Raw genomic sequence first — 21,339 nt, forward strand, 5'->3', positions numbered from 1 at the left:
GCTCCGGGGGTATCCGGAACGACTTACGGCAACGTGCAACAAAAGGCGAGGAGCCGTACGTGCACCGTAATACAAAAGCCGGTGTTGCTGCGGTTCGCGCGCCACGCCCATTGCTTATACCAACTTACACAACGAAGAAAAGAATAATGTCGTTTATTGTTAAATGCCGTATCTTTTTCGGCATATGCGCGACGAGAGTGCACGGCAATGTGACGCGTAAGGAACGATATAATTCCCTCTAAACCGCGATCGAGCCTCATCGAGTCACGAAGATCCGTGTATCGTCATTAGCGCACGGCTACGCAGGCGTATGCCGTGTGATCGAACTGAACAGGCGATACGAAAATTAATCATTTTATATTAGGGTAGTTTTAGCACTACGGGAAACCGATCCACGCCACACCCATTACTTATGCATCAAACGAGGAATATAATGCCGCGCATTGTTAAGCGCGGCTCATTTCGAGCATATGAATGACGGTTATAACGCGGGTAGATTGTTACACGAAGAAATCAATAGCTCGCTCCCGATCGACAAGTTTCATTAACGACGTCAGTGTTTGATAGAGTTCAATAATTATAATTAATAAAATCAAAGGACTTGCGTTGCCAAAAAAAAAAAAAAAAGAATTTAATATATTTAAAGATTTTATCAAATCAAGATCTAAACTGATTTTTCTGAAAGCGCGATTACTGCAGCTTTGTGACAAACCTTTTGTTCTCAAATCACATTAATTTATTATGAAATATCTTGAGAAAAAAACAATAAAAAAAAAAACTTGCGAGAGTTTATTGTCGCTAAACTTTACGTCGTGCCGGCAAGATACTCAAGTGCGTTTTTGTCTGAAAAACGTCGACGGCATTGCACGCCGCTGTCTCGGGAACTGTCGTAAAATTCACGATAACAAATTCGTTTACTGTGATAAAACTGCGGTCGTCACTCGCTATCTCCGTTGTCAGGAACGAGGCTCATTTGAGCGAAGTGCGCGAGGCCCGTCATTACATATACAGTGAATTATCTAAACTAAAACATCACGGTTAAATTATCGCTTCCCTCCGTAAAATTATTGCAACAATTTACGTCACGTAATAAAATATAAGCAAAATGCAAAAAGTAAAAAAAAAATTTAATCCCAGAAAACATTTGAATTCTAGATACGTAGTTTATAATTACAGACCGTAACTTTATGAGCTGCGCGAGAACGTAGACCGTAATAATTTATATTGTATTAAAAATCGTTCAAATTACGACGCTCATCACACTTTGTTAATGAATCTTAATAACGTGACGATTGAGAGAGGGTTTAATTTCCTGAATTTTTATTTTGTTTCGAATATTTATTCCGCTCTCCACGCGATTGAAACGCACCTCGTATCCAAAGAATAATTCTCGAAACGATTATTTCTGTATAAAACGACTAGGCCGGTTTTCCATCAACAAAACTCATAACTAAATGTAAAAAAAAAATTATTTTCGGAATTAAACTAATTGCGTTACAACATACATAGAATTCTAAAATACGCCGGCGTTATCCAAAATTCTCTACGCGATCGTATCGAAATACAGAATATCTAAAGCACTATAAATCAAGTCATAAATAAGTGTTACGATAAACGCTTTTATTTTACGTCTCTCGAAATCGAAGTCTCGCGCGCGCGCGCGTCGTACAGAGAAAGAGAAAAAAATAGACGTTCATTCATAAATAGATTGAGTCAGTTCTGGAATTATACGCTTCGGCGAATCGATATGTTTGAAGAGAGTGGCTTTTCCTCTCCGTCTGTTTTACGCCACTCCGAGACACGCGAGTGTATTGTAGTGGCCGACCCTTGTTCTCGACGGCGCATCTAAAGTGATCAATCAGAGAGGTTTCCGTGAATGTGCGCTCGGCGCGTTCGCTCGAATGTACTTTGGCCGCAGCCGACGCAACCGCCGCGTCTTCTCGGTTTCTCAAGCGCGACACAATAACGAAATCCCGGCTGTTTACAGTGACGTAAACGTGCAACGTATGCGGCCGCGTGGCGGTGGGCTTAAATCGAGACGAGAGGACAACGGAGCCGTTGTACGCGATTTCGGAGACACGCGCGCGGCTCGCTCTGCCCCTTTCACGAGTCTGTCCTAGGGCGCAATAATCCTCGTTCCTACAATGGACGCGTGCGCGTGTGTGCGTGCGTGCGCGTGTGCGCTTACGGATAACCCTGCCCCGCCTGTCTGAAATCATACAGCCCCGGCTCGACAAAAATCCCGAGATTATCGATCTCAGGCCACGAGTCGACGTTGATTTACGCCGTACGTGCGAGATCTTTTGTAAAGCAAAAAGTAATGAGATAGCGGGAGATTAAACGGGTCGTCTCTCTCTCATTGAAAGTCAATTCCGCGTTGTACGTGTCTCGTTAATGTAGCTCTTTTAATTAAACCTTTCAAAGACGTTAAAGTCGCGAAGGCTTTGGACACCCGGGCGAAAGAAGCTTCACCGTGTATTTTGCCACGTATGCTAATTATATGACATTAATGTATCTCGCCGTATATCGATTCGTATATAAAAATGCGTATACGCGTGATAAAAAGATTTATTCTCGTTTAACCGTACGTTTGAGTAAATCCCGATCGAAAAATTCTGTGCAAAATTAATTGGACAGCATAGAGTGGAATTAATCTAATAAGTTTTTACTGCAAATTTTTTTTTTCTTTCTTCTTTTTTTTTTTAAAGCATACTAATAGTTTTTATTATTAGACGACCTCACGGAAATTGTCAAGACATGCATAGAAATGCAATTACATTTCGACGTTAAAATCCATTTCAATCAGCATTTATTAAAATATATGTTAATAATTAATATCTTAACGATTTTAACTTTTTAATAATTCACCGTTTCATTTGCGTTACGTTGGCGTCTGATATGTGTCCGTCGCCAGGCTTAATCCTTTATAAACGAATCAAATGACTCAGCCGTGAACGGTCACGAGAGCATTTCGCAACAGAATGTGCTCTGCGAGTGTTCGTCGAATGTTTCTCAAGTTACGACCGTTTCGCGCGATATTCTTTTTTCCGCGAAATTAAACCCTGGCTTTAAAACGGGACGAGAAAAAAAAAAAAAAAAAGAGAAACGAAAAAGCGAGTTGATATTGTCACGAGGTGGACGTAATACTTTGAAAAAACATTTGCATAGTTTATCACGTACGCGAGCGCCGACGCAAACATTTCTTGCGTCGAATAAATTCTAAAATGTAAACAAGCATATGCAGACCGTTCGGCGCCAGATGGGTTCGCTGCACTTTGCATTTCGCCGATATTTTTGCATTGTCCCGTGAGGCCCCGCATTGTCCCGGAAATCTCGCATGCAGTTTCCCTGCCGTTCGTGAAGCGAATTTATCCTATTTATTGCTAGATAAGACATTTGCATTGCGCACAAAATCTCGCGTATTCGAGAAACAAAAAAAAAAATTCTGTGGCCAGACTTCGTCACTGGACCATTTTAATTATTTTTATTTTTAAGCTTAAAGTTTTTCTCCCTCTTTTCTTTGATTGATCTGATAAAATCCTGAGCCAATTCTTTAATTAATATTGACGTTGATAATTCTGATAATTTTCAAGAATACAGAAAGCAGCTTTAAGCTAGCTGTCTTAAAAGATTTTAATATATAAATTTTAATGCTACGTCTCATACTTAATACATATATAATTCATTTGAAAATATTTAATAGTCAGTCTAAGATATTTATTAGCAGAATGCTAGACGTTCATAAGATCTTATTATATATCGGTTAGGTTTATCAATTTGTAATTAAAGATTTGTCTTTGGGTCGCTCTACGGTACTCTGCATAAGTATGAATTAGTTGAGACTTACCTTTGCGAACGGATCCAAAGAGCGTGATGTCCCTCAACGTTGTCCCTCAGCGTTGTCTCTCAACGTTGTCCCTCAGCCTTGTCCCTCAACGTTGTCTCTCAGCGTTGTCTCTCAGCGTTGTTCCTCAGCGTTGTCCCTCGGTGACACCCCGGATAAAAGTCAGAACGTTGCGCGACACTTCAAAGTCACCACACTGCGAACGATTTCGATTCCATCGCGAGCAAACTCGACGAGCAAACAAACAACGGCGGATCGCACGCGCGTATTTACATTTCGCGACTGTTAAGAGACGGCGACGTTACCGAGGAGAGTGCGTCCCGCGAAGTCAACCTCGAGACTCACGTGTTCACGATCACGCCGTGCGCTCGCGGCTACTTTCGGAACGCGAGCAAATTCACTTCCTTCTCACTGCACCATCGGACATGCCGCCGTCGCCGGGCTCTTCGCGGCCTCGCATCGAGAGCCGAGACCTTGGTCGTGATGTCCCGCGGCGGCGGATTAGAGCCTGCGTTCTCCGCGTTTCGCTGCACTTCCTTCCGTCACCTTGCCGCTCGAGGTCGGGTCACTGCGGGTGCCGCCGCTGCGCGATTGCCAGACTCCGGCGGTGGACCAGCGCGCAGGATCTCGCGGTCGGTTTCGCGCGCGCGGGGCAGAACGTCGAAGCGGAGTGGAAGTATGGTGGAAGGGAACGGAAAAGGGAGCGCGAAGTGGAGGGGGACTTGGGCGAAAAGGGCGAGCCGGATTGACGAGAACGCGCGCGCACGAGCGTGGCCGATCGTCTCGCGAAATCCCGCGAGTTCACGCGCGGCGGTACTCGGGGTGTACGGTCGAAACGCCGGGAAATCCGTACGAGAGGCACCGGCAGGTGTACCTCGGAGGACGTCCACGCTCACTCTGAAGATGCCCGACTTAAGTTCGTGCGCATCCGCGCCCGCGCATTACGCGCGCTTGATTGGCCGGACGGACCGACACCAACCTCCAACTACTGACCTCTAGTCTGATCGGTAGGAATTTTTCTTCGACGAGATTACGCGATGCCTCCAGATATGCCCGAAAACGTCTCCGTAACGTCCCGGTATCAATACTTGGATCGCAATACTGCTAACGAGCGTTGTCGGCATCGATGTTCGACGTCTGATGCTCCAGCGGATGAATTCTTTTTTTTTTTTTGGTTCTTTTTTTCTCCTTTATAAATGACGAGCGGCGTCGCGATTGAAAAGAACGCTTTTGCTTTACAATTTTCTTTACGACGTCCACAGTGTCGAGCGATAAATACTCCCGTTCGTAACGCTGGAATGTTCTCATAATTGAGAACTTTTTATTGTGGAAACGCACAGGGAGAGACTTCTCACTAGAAGATACTTTGTTTTCCGGCTGTCTAATTATCCGACAATTTCTCATTCGTTTCGTTCTATTATTCTTTTGCGCCAAACGGCATCAAACGCAAAAATATGTCATGCAATATAAATTCATTTAGCAAAAATATTTCTTTCTACTTGCCTTAAATATGAATAGTTCTATTTTGTTTTGTTCTTTTTGTTAAGCTATTTTCATACCCAAGACATTATCTGTCACTTGCCTTATTACTTCCGTACATAATTTAGTTAATGTAAGTTAATAATTTCTTAACTTGGGTAGAAACTTCGCAAACCTGAAATTAATTTCTCAACTTTACTAAAAAAATGAATAAAATCCTGAAAAGATGGCATATTTATTACGAAAGTTAACGCATATAATGCGATGTAAAAAAAGTACGATAATTTATTTTAAATACTTTAAATAACGAAGAAAAAAAAGAATACACAATTGACATTTATTTTTAAGCCAGAGATCCATTGAAAAACATCGAGATTGACAGAAAAACCTTAGTGATACTTACGATTTAAAAAAATCTTACTTGAAAATAGATTTGAGTTGTTCCGTGTTAAGAACGTCAGGTTGAAAGGTAGATAAATGGAAGACAGAGCTAAGACGTGACACCTGAAGCAAGAAAGAAGAAATGATGTTCGTACTATTAACCCCGGGATAGTAGAAAAGAGAGACCTTTGTTGCTCCAGGATCTTTGTTGCGCGCCATTACTCTAAGAATAAGAAATAATTGCGCGGCGCAGAGGGTCAAAGTCGTGAGAGCGACCTGCCGCTTGCGATCCGCCACAATAACGGCAACCTTTAATTTCGCCTCGTCCCTATTTCTCTCTTTTCGTGACTCATCCGTCTTATATCTCCGTGTACTCACCGTAAATACGGAAACTCCAAACTTCCGACGTTATCTCGTATTCGATTGAGCCAAAAACTAATTGGCTTCTTGTACGTGCACCATGATAAATTGGAAAGTTCGACGATGACGTCACCACCGGAAGACCTATTAATTCAGACTATAGATTTACATTCGGACTATAAATTTCACGACTGTTAAAAATGCTAGATTTTTTAAATCGATAAATATCAATGGTAATATGAATGTTAGTACATATGTTCTAAAATACTTATCGTTAGATATTACTGTACTGTTTGCTGTAAAGTATGAAATTTAGTATGCTTATCTACCGCGAACATAAAAAAATATTAGTAACAATTTACTTATTGTTGGCACAGAAAAGATATTCGAGTATTGGTAAGTTATCACTGGGAATAAGTATCAGTGGTTGATATTTTTATATCGATTGAGTGAAATTCTCTTGAAGCGAGATTGCTTTCGTACGGTTCGCGCCTCGTTCTCCAATTTGTATTGGCGACCGGCCGGCTGCGTAACATCCGATAATGGCGGCGCTTTCCGGCTTGCTCGCTACGCCATTTGTAATGGCCGCTGCTTATGCGTCGCCAACTTAGCTGGACCGGTACTGCCAACCTCGCGCGTTCATTCTCGTTGTTTCAAATCATAAACAAATTGAGTCCAACGGGGTCTAATCCAGAAATATGGACCCATTGACTTTTGTACTTCTAAAATATCCTGTAACTCGGTAATTTTATTAATTCTTACCCTTTATTGAGTCGTAGATTGTGCCACAAATTCTCCAAAGCCAGTGTACGCGTAAGAAAAACGAAAAACTTTGAAAAAAATGTAAAATGATTTCTCTTCTTCTTTTTCCTTCAAGGATCAATCTCCTTCGGATTCGGATTTATCGTTCACCTGTATGGAACAACGAGAACATGCAGGATCGTCGGATTGAATGTGACGGGACGTGTGTAGGGTGGCTGATACATGACGATGCGCAGAATCCTATCGGCTATGGTGTAACACGAGTTAGACGAGCCGTATTTAATTGTGCACCAGTGTGAAAAGGGACCTTGGAAAGTATGCCGTCGATAGCACGTACGGTCTCGCCCTCGATAATTGTCCTCCTAATATTCGAATGTTATTCGGGTGAGTGAGACAAATGTGGACCGCGACCAGCCGCGGGCTTCACGCTCCCGTTTGAACAGTGATGTGTTAAATTTTTTGATCGACACGAAAACGTATTTCGTATTTTTCAGGGTGATTCGACACGTATATAGCTTCCATATATTATACCTAATATAATTTTCGTCAGCTCTTGCTTTAGTTCTCATTTCCAGCTTGATGGTCCTGTTATTTATTCATTTGCTTCTTTTAATTTCAAGCGTTATATCCAGTATTGAATCGTAATTGCATCGTGATGTGATTCGAGAAATTGTAATTCTAAGAATAAATTGAGTAAAAATACGTGTGATGGGTTAAAAAATAGAATTGAATTGTGTTTGTTTTTAAGTAGGTTTAATTATAATTGATAAGGTTTTGTTCTTAATGATGAAGAAATTATTTGACTCGACATATGTATATGTATGTGTACGTGTGTATTACATTATGAAAAATGTTTGGCAGGTATTCGTGGTACCTCGATAAGGTCTTTGGACGTGCCGCTCGCGGTACGTAACGGCACCGGACCGGTGGATCTGATCTGCGCCTACGAGGTTGACGAAGACGAGAACGGACTCGTAATCAAATGGTTTCACGAAGCGTATCAGATCTATCAGTGGATTCCGCCAAGTAATTTACACTTTCACCGCCCACGCGATCCTATTATAACTTACACGTCAGATCTGCGTACATTTGCGCGTTGTTAATTTACTTACCATTGGCGCCTGTGCCGTACACTGGAACTGTCGTGAAGATATCGCAAATTGTATTGAAAAAGGCAGCTGCGGATCGACCGTGGAAAAAGGGTAAATGTCGCAGTTCGAAGTTACAGAGTCTGAGATTGTAATGAGTGAAAAAATAGAAATGTAAAGTTGCTAAATACCATCATTTGCTTACATCAGAAAGCATGTAGTAGGACTTTGATTTTTTTTTCTTTTTTTTTTAGTGAAAAAAATTTTAATGCTACTATACATGCTTTTTGATGTAAGCGAATATGATATTTAGCGACTTGCAAATCTATTTTTATTTCTATTTTGTATATATAAATCTGACGTGATAAAGTTTTCATCCCAAAATATATTGTTCCATCTTTGCTATCTAAATATTTTGTAAATGCATTTATTTCACCAGTACCGCCACAAGATATTGGAATCATCGAAGGACTCGCGGAATATCCAGTTGAAAACCTGAAGAATCCATATTCACGTTCGGTGATACGGTTAAAGACCGTCACGATAGAAATGACGGGGGAATATATGTGTGCGATCAGCACGTTTCAGGACGAAGCGAGTAATTCGACAAGGATGATCGTTTATGGTAAATTTATGAGACGATTTAACAATGAAATTTAATTCAGAATTTATATTTTAATTATTGATCAATTGCATTTACCCTTTTAACTAATAAATTGTTATTTGTCCACAAGTGCCGGAAAGTGAAATGATGGTGCGCACTTATCCCTTCAATAAAACTCACGTGAATTTAACGTGCGTGGTTACGGGCGCGCGACCACGGCCGTCTTTAAAGCTATATGTTGAAGGGATCGAGAGCAACAATCAGCGAAGCGATCAAAGATCTTCAATGGACTGGTACACAGACAATCCACGAACATCATTGGACGTTGTCATAGAAGACACATTAGATCCCGCTGTTGTCGAATGTGAGATGTCGATCCCTGAAACGGAGTACAAGCGACGGGAACGGATCGTCTACTATCCCAGTTCGAATCGTTCCAATGTGACGAAAGACACTATATCTTAACATGAGTATCTATATCTTAATTCCACGTTGTGCCGAATTAAAGACCAAAGAGAAACAATTAATAAAGAGTTAACAAAGCTTTTATTATAACTTCACTGAAAGTTAGACAAAATAGATTCAAACACGGTTAAACTCTTGGTGTTTCGAGAAAATAGTTTTTTTTTAATATCATAAATCAGACAAGTTTATTAAATGCATATTCCTTCCGTATGTTTCAGCGCAATTATTACCTTATCGCACAAATGTTTCACAAGGGAGGCACTACGCGATGTTGCTTGTCGATATCCTTTATATCACCATTCTTAGATTAATATTTACGTAGGATTAAAGTAAACCACAAATTGTGCTCTGGGGAAATAAACAGGTATTTAATGTACTTTAATTTTAAAGCTCCATATCAACTCTTCTAGTTCTTGAAAAAAAAAAGTAATATAAAATAAAAACACTCTTTAATTGATCATCTTTTAGTCCACTATTTTATTTTCCCAAAAGTACATGCATATGTATATATCGCTTTAATTCGATGGATTTGATTACCCGATTGATTTTAATATAATAATTAACATTCGAGATTTAATGTTCTGCATACAGTAAACGTTTCTATATCAAACACGACGAAGCGTTTGCGTGCGATGGGGGTGGGAGATAATCTTGGATAGTGGGGATGGTATCTAGAAGTAGCGGTACCCCTCAAGATTATCATTCGCTTGCCAACACTCATCTGTAAAGGGTAAGTAACCACCCGCACCACGGAATTTTTTCTTAACAATTTTCACCGGTTTGTGATAGTGTCGTAGTTAAATTCAAACAATAATTGTCTTATACGTAATTATTAAAATGAAAATAATTAACAGTTTAAATAATTTTTTAATTTATAACGATGCTCCTAATTTTAATAACATATTTTGTACTTGTATGAAACGTATTTTTATATAATGTTAATTTATTATATGAAGAAGAATTGTGTTTTAACACTATAATTTATTTTTAAAACTTTTTACGTGTGTAATGTGCTACTACTAATATATTTTCATTGTTTCAGGGCATTTTTGTTCGTAACTGAAGTCATCAGGTTGTGCTGAGCTTATCATCGTTCTTAATTGCAAATATTTCTCAAGAATGAATCACTTTTGGATGCTACTTTTTTTCGCAGGTAAGTAGAATTTTTTTATTGCATATGTATCGTAATAATTATATTTGTTTGAAACATTTATTACATAAAATTATTTTATTCATAGAATATTAATTCTTATTTAAATTTACAATATATTTATTGCATTTCTTTCATTTTTTACATCGTTCAAAACGTATTAAATAGAGATTGTTGTAATATCAAAGTTAATAATTAAATAAGTCTATTTTATTAATAATATCGCGCGTAAAATTGTTCGTTGCAACAAAGCACACTAATTACATATATGTGACATTTTAAAAAGAAGCTAAGAATAAGTGAAATTAATAACTGCAGTGTCTATAGTCTCTTTTGTGTTTGAGAGATAATTAATCGGATCAAACGTCTTAGTATGAAGTGGTATCGCTGGATTTCACGTTTATATCTTAGAAGCATTATGTGCTACTTACGCTAAAAATAGTATTTTAATTGAATACCTTTGTAATTTAATTTATTTTAAATATAAAAAAATGTAACGATTTTATTAAATTGATCTGCTTAATATCGAACAAATGGAACGAGACTTGTGTCTTATCGATTATTTGAAAATTTTAGAATAAGCTGTTACAAAAATAGGGATATGCAAAGTAATATTAAAGTAAAAATACAATTATTTTATGCATCTTTAGAGACACAAATTGACGAATATTGATCAAATAAAATATAAAAAATATGACTAGCCAGCTGATAATGACTATGTTCAGAAAGAAAATTTCAAAAGTTGAAAAATGTTCCGTAAAGATATGCATTGGCTTGCATAATATGATCGTAAGTTGTAATTACTTGATTGACATTCATTACTGGGTATCGACGCTCTCGTCGTCACATCCATAAATCCATTGCATTATAGCATAGTTTCACTTGTATTAAACTTCGTTCTACGCTTCACAACTTTTTTTCTCATCCATCCGACATGCGATAAAAAATTGTGTTCTAATTATTGATCGTCCACGTCATACTTTTTTGGATTGCTTTTTCTTACTGGAAAAACTTTTAGAAATATTTGTCGTATAAATTTTCTGTATTGTACACGATTTACAGGAAAAAGAGATATAAAAAAATATGGTATTTAATATAGTGGCAGCTATTAAAATCATGTGACTTTTAGATATAGTGTTTATTTTAAATATAAAGAAAGCAACTAACAGTGTATAGTTATTAATTTAATACAAGTTTCAATAAGTAATATTATTTGTTAACAATTTTTGTCTTTTTTTATTGAAGTTTGTGCGCTATGGAACTTTGGCGAGACAGTTCCCTGTGACCAGTGCGGACGAGAATGCGCCGATATATGCGGTACTCGACAGTTCCGCGCTTGCTGCTTCAACAACATGCGAAAGAGACACTCCGACTATTTCGGCCTGAAATTCTGGATGAAACCACGGAAATACGCGATCCACCTTTATCCGGCCTACGACGCATAATCATCGTACTATACACATTCCACACAATTACGGAAAATTCTACGACATAATCCAGTTAGTTACCGCTCAATGTTATTTAATCCACACATATGATTCAAGTTGCATATGATTAACGTGGCTACGTTAATTTTTCCCTGCTATTTCTCTTTTGTCTTTTCTCTTCGATAATACGCTTGTCGATGCCTCTAACTTAAAATTAAAGGTATTATCCAGCAGCAGACACTCGGATAGTTCTTTGTGCAGTACGAAGTCTTTTTTCGCCCAACTTTATGCTCCAGAGCACATTCTCGGATCAGTTAACTTGAATGAAAAAATTATAAATACGAAGTAAAAAATATTTTTATTTGAAACAATAGGTATATATATAAATTATATTTTTTCCCCTTTTTTTTAACAATTTTATATTATCTAACATTAATATTAATTACTGCTATTGTCATCACATGAGAGATTAGATTTTTATTCAATATATTATTTTCTTTTATTCCGTTTCCTTTTTTTTCTTTTCGGTTCTTTTAGATTATTTCTGTTGCTGGTATCCATAGCTTTACGTTTCATCGTTTTGGGACTATCGCTTGCAAGATTTATCTTCAAAGTCTTTCGATCTATTACTTCTACAATATAAAAATTAAATAGTATATATTAATACGTTAAAGAATATTTCTTTCTGCTTATTTGTTAATAATTAGCCGTAGTGTACTGCTTTTAATTTTTATCAAATTTAGATCTAATTATAAGTATTTAATTATCTTTAAATATTATGTAACAGAAAAAATAAAAACCTTAAATCAAATTAAATTATTTTAGCACAGCCATACTTTAACGCAATTAATACTGTGAATTAAAATAAAGCTTATGAAAATTTTTTATTTAAAATAATTATTAAAAAATTATATTTATTTTTACTGATTATTGCAATTTACGTGTAAACTTACAGCGATATATTTTACGTGAAACTAATGTAATTAAAACAGTTTTCCCGTAATATTATTTATTCTGTTTTTTTTTAATATTTAAGGATAATTATTATATGCTCTAATTGATACGTACCTCCAATATCGGTTATATCAGTGTTTGATGTAGGCTTATCCTCTAATATATTATTTGTCGAAGCAATTTCCTTTTGTATTAATTCTGATGCATCAATCTCTTCATCAGATACAATAAAATTTGTTTCAGTTTCCTTGTACACCTCGGTTAGTGGTTTTTCAAATATTTTCTGCCAGATTTGTAATTTACCCCCGCTAAAATATTATAAAAACACTTTGCAATTTGTTCTACAATGCCAATTAAAAAATATTAAGGAATTACAAACGTACTCTGTTATATCTGCATCCAGCCAGTCCAAACAAAGCCACGATTTTAAGTCGTGCGGTAAACTTTGATCCGTTGGAAGCCAGAGTTTTGTACCGACATACTGAAACTGTTCGGCACACTGATATAATTCGTTATACCATTTGCAACATTTCCTGATCGCATTTCTTACGTGAAACCTAAAAAGAAATATATATTACTGGTTGAACAGAAAAGAATAAACTCGCAGAAAATTATTTATAAACAAGGCAATACCAAATTCTGCTTGTAGTGGCATAAGCAATTAGAGCAACGGTCCATGCGTGACCTAGTTTGATTCTGGCTTTTAAGAAGTGCGAGGTATATCGTGAAATTTCTTCTACTCTGGTCATAAGCTTTGCAAAACCTAGTGTTCTCACGAGCATGTACTCCACATTTTGTTTACTTGGCAGGACATACGACTTATCTTCCAATCTGAGATCAGATTGCAAGGTTGTATATTCCTTTTCCAGAGACATGTTGTAATAATTGAGCAGTGCTTTGTTCAGCTTGGCCATGTACTTTAAACCTTTGTCATTTCGAAACTTGCTCTTCATCCGATAAATCAAGCGGCTCAAGACCGCTGCATTTAAATGCAGATCACTCATTGATTTCAAATCATTGGTTGCTGTGGTTAATGCAGCCTTAAAGCGATTTATATCAATACCTGTGAATGAAAATGAATAATTATTTACGGGTACATTGTTTTAATTTATAAGCTACATTAAATGCATAACTCTGTGCCAGGCGACATATTTATCGATTTACAATATGCATAGCTACTTTTAATTTTTATTCCTATTGTTTTTAAGGTTTCCATTAATTTTCTTTACATAACAATCAGTTGTATGAATCTGACGAGGTAAGTCCATTGTTATTAATGCACATAATAAAAAAAATTTTAATTACAATTATGCAAAAGCGAAAGAAGAAACATAATAAAGGTAATAAAGACGTGGATGTTTTTATTTGTTGCATTCTAAGAAATAATAAATTTCGTGTTTTATACAAGACAATACATGGATGGAAATGGAGCTGAAACGTATTCAAGAAACACGTGAAAGCCACGTGCCGCGCCACGCACACGTGGATGTAAAATAAAAGGTAAATATATATACCATTCCTCTTTGCGTCAAGCAGGCTGATCTGCCACGTTGTGTATGGAGGCCGTTCTAAAACGGACAGATTCCAAATCGCATTCATGTTCACCAGATTTTGTGATATAATTACGTGATATAAATACGTGTATATACGCGAAAAAAATCACGTGGCGCGAAATAATGTTTCTCGGCGACGCGCTACGAAAGCATCGTCCGCATCGTCTGGCATCGAGTGGGCATCGACAATGGCAAGAATAACGTGGCTGTTAGCGTCCTTTTTTGCGCTTGCGCGATTGTAATCTCTCTAAAATATAGAAATTAAACGAATTATGCATAAAAAAATTAAATAAAAATTAAATTATCGGAGATCATTATTACGAACTTTTTAATAAGTTTAAAATTGCTATTAAAAAATTAAATAAATCACGTTTTATATTTTAATGCTATTAAGATTTCGTTAAACGGGACAAATTATAACATATTTAACGTATATTTAAAAAAGGTATTTTATTCTACATATATTCTTCATATATGCCCCACGGCGACTTTCCTACAAATGTAACAACGTATTACGGGCTTGTCCTGCTCCCTTTAAAATTTACTGTATAGTATGCATGAACATTTCTCGTATTTTCGTACTGCATCAACCGTGTAATCCGTCTTACGTTTGTTTTTAACGCTATAAATGGGATCCAATAACTCGAAACTACGGATATAAGATACAATTATAATTTATAAATTTACATTTACAAGGCTTATATCATAATGTAATTTTAATATTAAAAAAACCTTACACACATTACAAAAAGAAAATAACATATTGAATTTTAGCCGGTCACAATGTACAGCGTGACCAATGCTTTTCGGCCACTTAACAGATTTTAATACGCATCAAATATCTCAAATTATTTTAAAGTCCACTATCGTACAATATTCAAAGTTTTCATTTACAGAAAGCAAATCAGGTATTAGCTGGCAAGAAGTTTATCGCATCATTAATTCTTCTTGGCAGACTCTTAAAAGTTTAAAAAAAAAAAAAATGACTGCTTCGTTAACTCGAATTATTAGTGATATCGTATAGTCAATAACGATGTAACTGCGAAATAAGTGCCCCGTAATAATAATTACAAGAAGTGTCCCTATACATAATTCAAGGCTATCTTATTTTATACTTAAAACTACAATACAAGTTAATTTTCACATTGTAAATAAGGAAATAATTGAATCAATACAAATAATAATAATGAAACCTACAACAATAAATTATTTATGCGAATAAATATGTATCAAAATATACGAATATGAAACAAGTCCATCCATATTTTAATAAAAAGAGTTTCTTTTTTGTTAGACAAAAAATATAACTTTGGCTTTTTGTGTACGCCAGATGAAAGAAATGCTGTCAAGTGTGTGCAAAACATATCGATCAAGATGAAGTTAAGTCAAGCATTGTGTTGGTATCCTCTAATGCTGGTAATGGTAACTCATTCTTCTCCTCCTCGATTCTGGCATCCGACATCTTTAGGAACTTGATTACTTTCTCGGTAGCGGCAATTCCACAACTACTCACTTCGTTCTGCGAAACAAACGCACGCAAAAGAGTTGCAATATATTCCTTTAAAATAAAACGAAATGTAAGATAAATTCTAACAAACAAATAATTACCGATGCTGTCAGATTCATGAAGTTGAAGAATTTTTGAAGTACAGATACCATAGTGGCGAAATTCTTGTCCGGTAATCTACTTCGTACCAGCGACTCGTACTCCTACAACAAAAAATTTATTAATCGTAAGAAAAAAAACATACGTTACTATATCTTTTACTTTGACTATAATATTCAATTTTTTACCTTGTTGTCCATTATTAAGTATCCAAGTAATAGCACCACATATGCTCCAATCAATGTATGCTCCATGTGTCGTCCGGCTTTTTGTAACACTGTAAAATAACAATCGAAACAACCAAATAAAAAATAGAAATATTTGATAAATAATATAGAACTGTAAGTATATGCTGTTATTTTTGATAATTTCGTCAAAGAGTATCGTTAAAATTAATATATACGTAAAATGATCGTATAATTATTAATATACATAAAATACAATTTTCAACAATATTGAACGTATAAAAATAAATACGCATGTGTAGAAGTGAATATAATACAAACGTTTTGTGACGGTTTCTTCGATAAATTCTTCCTGAGTTTTAGTGGTGGTCGATACAGTTTCCGTTTGTTCAGAATCTTTTTTTCCGTCCAAAATTGCGTCCGTTTTCTGTTCCTCGGCACGCGCAAGCTCTTCTTGTTTATAAAACAAATCGATTAACGATGCTACGCCACTTTCCTCTGCTGAAATTATACAAATAGAAAGTTAAAATTATTTTTATAATCCATGTAATTAAATTAAAGTAAAATTTAAAAAAAGTATAGATAATTACCATCGAAAATATTTTCGGACAATGGAGGTGCCTTTGAGTCAATAAGAAGTTTCTTGTTATCGTCGCACTGCTCTACCAAATTTATTAACAGGATTAATGCCAACATCATCATGTCAAATCGTTTTTCTTCTGGAAGTGATTCAGGCACGCGTAATAAAAGAAACAAACTACAGTCCAAAACGCCGACCTGTGCGCCAACTGATTTGCTACCAAAGGCTATATAAAAATTATTTAAGTTAATAATAAAAATATAATTCAACGAAAATAGAAAAATTGTATCTATCTAAATTGTTTTCACTAATGCATATATTAGTAATATTAGAAAAAAAAATCTTACATTGTCCATTAAATCGATGAGTAAGATTAATAAGAACTTTAATAATTGCAAAAAGACATTCTCTCATAACAGCACCAGTGGAACTTTTATCGCTTGGATCTGTTGTCGGATAAACGGGAATCTCTTGTCCACATAGATGATATAAACTAGCTAATGTGCTTACTAATACTCCTTCTTCATACTTTAATAAATACACCTGATTTTCTTCGTTCATATGAGTTACCTAAAAAAAGAAAAACAAAAAACGTTATTTAGCGTCGCGCTACTATACTTTTTGTGATAAGACACGTGCAATATCGATAAAATAAAAAAGTAAAACCTTACATTTTCTAAAACACGTAAACATCTGTCAACTTTACGTAATTTATCTAATAAAGGATCTGTCCAGCCAGACCGTAAAACATTTTGTCCGTTAATATGACGGTGACATTCTCGAATTGTTTTTACAATATGTTCTAAGCCACCTAATTCTCGCAATTCTTCTTTAAACCATTCTCCAGCGCGCTTTGATGTAAGACTTAAGAGTGTCTCCATAGCGAGCTGACCAACCTGTTAAAAGCACAATATAATACCAAATTACTCAAAATAAAAATGTATTAAATGCATATGTGTATGTATAAACGTAAATGCGAATAATGTACATCGAGAGATTTCTTACAGTGATATTATCTAGATTTAGATGCTTAGCATGTCCTTGAGCTTGTATATCAGCACATAACTGACGCACTTTTTCCTTGTTTTTCAGTAATTCAGCATGACTGAGACCACAATCGTCAAGAGCATCTTTATGGCTGGCATCAGATTCTAATAAACTTAACATTAATTCCAAACAATCGCGATCAAGATCCATAGCCAGGCGATCTTGACTTAATACAAACATTACTGTAGCTGTGCACAGACCAAGACTCTGCAAATAATAGTGTCAACATATAAAAATTACTACGTACATGGTAAGAAATCAAATAAATAAAGGAAGCGTTTTATGCAATATGTAATGTGTATAGATATGCAGAAATAGACATAACTTTGTGCAAGCATATATACCTGATCTTTAGTTGCATCATGAAGAGCTTTAAAAAACTTGGCAACAGTTCCATGAGCACGCACGTGCATACGAAATGCAGGAGCCATACATTTACTTGCTAATCGTATGGCTGAAAGGCAACGAGTAGCATTTGGATTATTTTCTCTCAGAGTGTCCAAGATATATTCTACATCATCATTAAACTCCTGAAATTCTCCACTTTCTTGTATCTGATGAGCTTTCTTTACATTTTTTACTACAGTATAGAACTGCAAAGAAAAATTACGATTAAAAAATATAAGTCGAAATAAATCTCATATATACATATAAAATAATTGCAAATAATAATTACAAGTGCATTAATGCATTTGTAATAATATAAGATAATTAGTATAATAGAAGTAAAATAATTCTTTATTAAAATATAATGCATTGTCTATACTGGACTTACCCCTTTAACTTTTTTGCCACAGCGAACACTTGTGACCACGTCGGTTTCATCCTCGAAATCTGCATCGACCGCGGGGTAAGTCACGACTCTCGTCAACTGCGAAGGTTCAAACTCCTCCTCGTAAGCCACTGGTCCCACACTGCTGGAACCGGATGCAGTAGTCGGCGTGCTATTGCCGGTATTTGGTGTATCCGCAGCAGTGGATTCCTTGTCGCTGTCGCACCATTTGTGCTTGTACAATGCGCGTCTTTTATTCCCGTTTGTGGCACCAGTCGAGCGACTCTTGAAAATACTGCCTTTCCTAGCGGCAGGCTTGGTCGATGAGACGCTCGTCGATGGCGGATCCGAAGTCTGTAATTCCGAAATTGTGCTCGTCACGTGCAGCGGTATCTCACTCTCAGCGTTTCCACTAGCACCCTCACTATCGTCACTTCCCGAAAACCAATCCTGATCCACCAGAGTCTTGGCTGCAATTTCGACAGTAGCAACGGTGTCGGTCGGTCCACGGCTCGGCAACTCCGATTCCGATTCGAGATCAGGCTCTGGCTCCAGTTCTGGCTCGGACTGTTGCGGAGTCGCGAGTTCAGTTGTAGTTTCACTAGTTGGAATATCTGTAGAGCAATATTGTTCGACTTGCTTCGTGACCGTTTTCGGCGTTGTTTCTTCCGCATTTTCCGTATTGTCGTTGTCATTGCTATCGGTACTAGCAGTCAATAGCGACGGTTCTACTTGCGACGATGGTGGTGAAGGTGCTGGCGGTGATGACGATGGTGGTGGTCTCGGGTCGGAATCACTCGACAGTATATCGATCAGCTCTTGAGTTGTGGTTGGCAGTGGTTGATCGCGTCCGATCAACGGCTCGATCGTCGATTTAGAGGAATATGTTGAGCTGCAGTCAGTCTTAACAATGTCGTAATGAGAGATAAGTGTGTTATTAGAATCCGTCACCGATTTTCTCAGTGTCAACGAGAGGCCAGAACCGTGAGAATTCGGAGTAATCGGTGTTGTTGAAGGTGCCACGATAGAAGTCGTTGGATCTAAGTGCAGGTTTTTAGCGCGACTACGCGTGGTTCTTCGCATATCCGAATTCTCTAACGGGATCGACACGGTGGAGACTATGGGCTGATGCGTGCGCAAGGATCTGTGATCAGGTTTGACCGACGTTTCTGTATTGGAGGTTTTACGTTCAACGTCCACTTTCGAGGGACTAGCAAGGGGAGTAGAAATCCTGTACGTGTCAGGTTCGGACGATTCCTGGCTATCCTGATGCGCGTCTCCGCAAACCAATCTCGCTGTACCTTTGCATATTCTCAATACAATCGGCGGTTTGCTTTCCTCTCGATTCGGAGTATCAGACGTACCAGTACTATCTAAACTTTCTATTACTTTCTTAATTGGAGTTTTCGATACAGCCTGCTGCTGATGCTGCTTCTGTGCTGGTTGTTGCGGTGGTTGTTTCGGAGCACGAGCCCTTCCATATTGCGAATCAGGTACTTGTTTATAAATTGCCGCATCATGGCGAGATTCTTCCACCACAGGTGGAGCATTTCGGCTCTTAAAAAACTTCTTCGGTTTAACGACAGCTGGGGACGCTTCCGGCTTGTTGTCCGGATCAGTCTCGAACGAGAATGGATCCTTTCCAGGATTCACACGATTCTGATTCCCGAACGAATCGAGTTTCATTTTTTTTGCACCAAAATTATGTATATCATCTCTTCTCCCTAAAAATAATAATAATTTTGCAATGTCAACCCTGACGATTTTACAAAAATATTCTATATCTTGTAATGTTTCATCAAATAATTTTACACAATATTTTATTAATATCATTAGAGTATTTTTAGAATTGATTAATTCTACAAAAAGTATAATTTTATTAAAATTGAAAAAAATAAGATAATTCTAATACATATATAAAATGTTATAAAATATAAGAATCTCGTTTATAGATATTATTATACCTGAATCCATTCTATTAAATTTCAAAATTAAATTCTACTAAACGAGGTCATATCGTTAATTAATATTATTTGCGATAATGGTAGATTTAATCGCCGTTACTGAAACGGTAGCAGTTACAGCCACCACTGTTCAACATTACATGCCTAACGTAAACACTACAGGTAGGAAAAAAAAATTATTACCATTGATATTTGTGCTCCTGATCGACGTGAAGGACGTTATGCCCCATTTGCCGACGGTACCCGCGGATTTGGCCGCGGACGGTCGGTTGCTGTTCTCGCGGAAGAGCTTGTCGAACTGGATGCTGCCGGGCGTTACACTGCTGACCTTGCGACTGTAAGACTTGGTGTAACTGCGGGACGTCATTGTGGGCTCGTCACGTAGGTCCTCTTCGGCATCGCAGGGTGACACGCTCGGCGATAATGACGCAATCTATCCTCGTGCCCGTCGGTGACGGACGGCCTGCGCGCCGCGCGCGCTCACGACGAAGATGCCGCGGCGAGACGCCCGCTACTCCGTGGCATCGACGGGGTGGCAGGGGGCGCGGTGACCACTACCTTACCTCGTGCGCTCCCGATTTCACCTGGAGGTACCTCGATCAGAGGGTTGCGGTGTCCCGCGGCGGTGCGATAACGTACCTCGAAACAAACGCCATATTCCGAGCTGCTCGACGACGCGCACGGGGACGGACGGGGATCTTTCTTTCGCTCTTGCTTCTTTCTCTCTCTCTCTCCTTCCTCCTTCCTCACCACCCCTCTTTCACTAACTCACTCACGATCTATCTATCCTTCTCTCTCTCTCTTTCTTTCTCTTATTACCTCTTTCTCGCTTTCGTTCGCGTGCGACGCCAAGGCGACAAAATTCGATTAGCAACCGAAGCGATCCCGGTCGGGCGCCGCACGTCGCCCGCGGTACTCCCTCGCGGCACTTACTGCTGATGCATCCGCCGCGGTCGGTTTCGCTTCGTCCCCCGCTGCCGCCGTCGTCGCCGCTATTCCTCTCCTTTCCCGGCCGCTCTCGGCTACCATCAATTTCTCAAGACTCGTACAGATTATTAATCATCAACATAGATCTCGAGCCATCTGCCGATGTTTTTCGTTTCGGGATTTTAGATGCA

At 37.8% G+C, this 21,339-nt stretch overlaps 4 protein-coding genes across 9 annotated transcripts in view; 1 reads left to right on the top strand and 3 right to left on the bottom strand.

The window, feature by feature from the left end:
- The window catches only part of Tinc (transmembrane protein tincar), a 96,507-nt gene extending 91,753 nt beyond the window's left edge, over nt 1-4,754 (bottom strand). For all 4 annotated transcript variants that reach the window (XM_070674239.1, XM_070674234.1, XM_070674238.1 and 1 more), the window contains exon 1: nt 3,848-4,754. The gene's annotated coding sequence lies outside the window, so the exon portion shown is untranslated. The remainder of the gene's footprint in view (nt 1-3,847) is intronic.
- Nucleotides 4,755-6,713: 1,959 nt separating this feature from the next.
- LOC139113404 (uncharacterized) lies at nt 6,714-9,713 on the top strand. 2 transcript variants are annotated; one of them, XM_070674560.1, is made up of 7 exons: nt 6,714-6,806; nt 6,942-7,210; nt 7,688-7,852; nt 8,354-8,539; nt 8,649-8,942; nt 9,202-9,347; nt 9,575-9,713. In XM_070674560.1, exons 2-6 carry the CDS (start codon nt 7,144-7,146, stop codon nt 9,303-9,305), a joined length of 816 nt encoding a protein of 271 aa, XP_070530661.1. In that variant the 5' UTR covers nt 6,714-6,806; nt 6,942-7,143; the 3' UTR covers nt 9,306-9,347; nt 9,575-9,713. The 2 variants fall into 2 exon arrangements, with proteins under 2 accessions (XP_070530661.1, XP_070530660.1); XM_070674559.1 differs by having other exon boundaries at nt 9,202-9,713.
- A 2,186-nt stretch (nt 9,714-11,899) lies between these two features.
- LOC139113403 (nucleolus and neural progenitor protein) lies at nt 11,900-14,350 on the bottom strand. Its single transcript, XM_070674558.1, has 5 exons — nt 14,029-14,350; nt 13,148-13,577; nt 12,898-13,071; nt 12,629-12,822; nt 11,900-12,192 (listed from the first exon to the last, which is right to left on the bottom strand). The coding sequence occupies exons 1-5, from the start codon at nt 14,111-14,113 to the stop codon at nt 12,050-12,052; spliced, it is 1,026 nt and encodes a 341-aa protein (XP_070530659.1). The 5' UTR covers nt 14,114-14,350; the 3' UTR covers nt 11,900-12,049.
- Nucleotides 14,351-14,723: 373 nt separating this feature from the next.
- Nucleotides 14,724-21,319, bottom strand: Wapl (wings apart-like). Of its 2 annotated transcripts, none has more exons than XM_070674549.1 (11): nt 20,405-21,319; nt 18,261-19,981; nt 17,830-18,078; nt 17,444-17,692; nt 17,110-17,334; nt 16,786-17,008; nt 16,449-16,664; nt 16,180-16,356; nt 15,862-15,950; nt 15,676-15,777; nt 14,724-15,586 (listed from the first exon to the last, which is right to left on the bottom strand). In XM_070674549.1, the coding sequence occupies exons 1-11, from the start codon at nt 20,586-20,588 to the stop codon at nt 15,437-15,439; spliced, it is 3,585 nt and encodes a 1,194-aa protein (XP_070530650.1). In that variant the 5' UTR covers nt 20,589-21,319; the 3' UTR covers nt 14,724-15,436. The 2 variants fall into 2 exon arrangements, with proteins under 2 accessions (XP_070530650.1, XP_070530649.1); XM_070674548.1 differs by having other exon boundaries at nt 16,180-16,359; nt 20,405-21,309.
- Nucleotides 21,320-21,339: the final 20 nt, after the last annotated feature.

The sequence above is a fragment of the Cardiocondyla obscurior genome, linkage group LG02 (genome assembly GCF_019399895.1).
Source record: "Cardiocondyla obscurior isolate alpha-2009 linkage group LG02, Cobs3.1, whole genome shotgun sequence".
Taxonomy (NCBI): domain Eukaryota; kingdom Metazoa; phylum Arthropoda; class Insecta; order Hymenoptera; family Formicidae; genus Cardiocondyla; species Cardiocondyla obscurior.

Coding starts and splice junctions, on each gene's coding strand:
- LOC139113404 (XM_070674559.1), top strand. CDS start 7,144: ATGCCGTCGATAGCACGTACGGTCTCGCCCTCGATAATTGTCCTCCTA. Junction 7,211..7,687: donor AATATTCGAATGTTATTCGG/GTGAGTGAGACA, acceptor AATGTTTGGCAG/GTATTCGTGGTACCTCGATA. Junction 8,540..8,648: donor GACAAGGATGATCGTTTATG/GTAAATTTATGA, acceptor TTTGTCCACAAG/TGCCGGAAAGTGAAATGATG.
- LOC139113403 (XM_070674558.1), bottom strand. CDS start 14,113: ATGAATGCGATTTGGAATCTGTCCGTTTTAGAACGGCCTCCATACACA. Junction 13,072..13,147: donor GCCACTACAAGCAGAATTTG/GTATTGCCTTGT, acceptor ATTTCTTTTTAG/GTTTCACGTAAGAAATGCGA. Junction 12,193..12,628: donor TGATATAACCGATATTGGAG/GTACGTATCAAT, acceptor TTTATATTGTAG/AAGTAATAGATCGAAAGACT.
- Wapl (XM_070674548.1), bottom strand. CDS start 20,588: ATGACGTCCCGCAGTTACACCAAGTCTTACAGTCGCAAGGTCAGCAGT. Junction 18,079..18,260: donor GTGGCAAAAAAGTTAAAGGG/GTAAGTCCAGTA, acceptor TTTTCTTTGCAG/TTCTATACTGTAGTAAAAAA. Junction 17,335..17,443: donor TAAATCTAGATAATATCACT/GTAAGAAATCTC, acceptor TGCTTTTAACAG/GTTGGTCAGCTCGCTATGGA.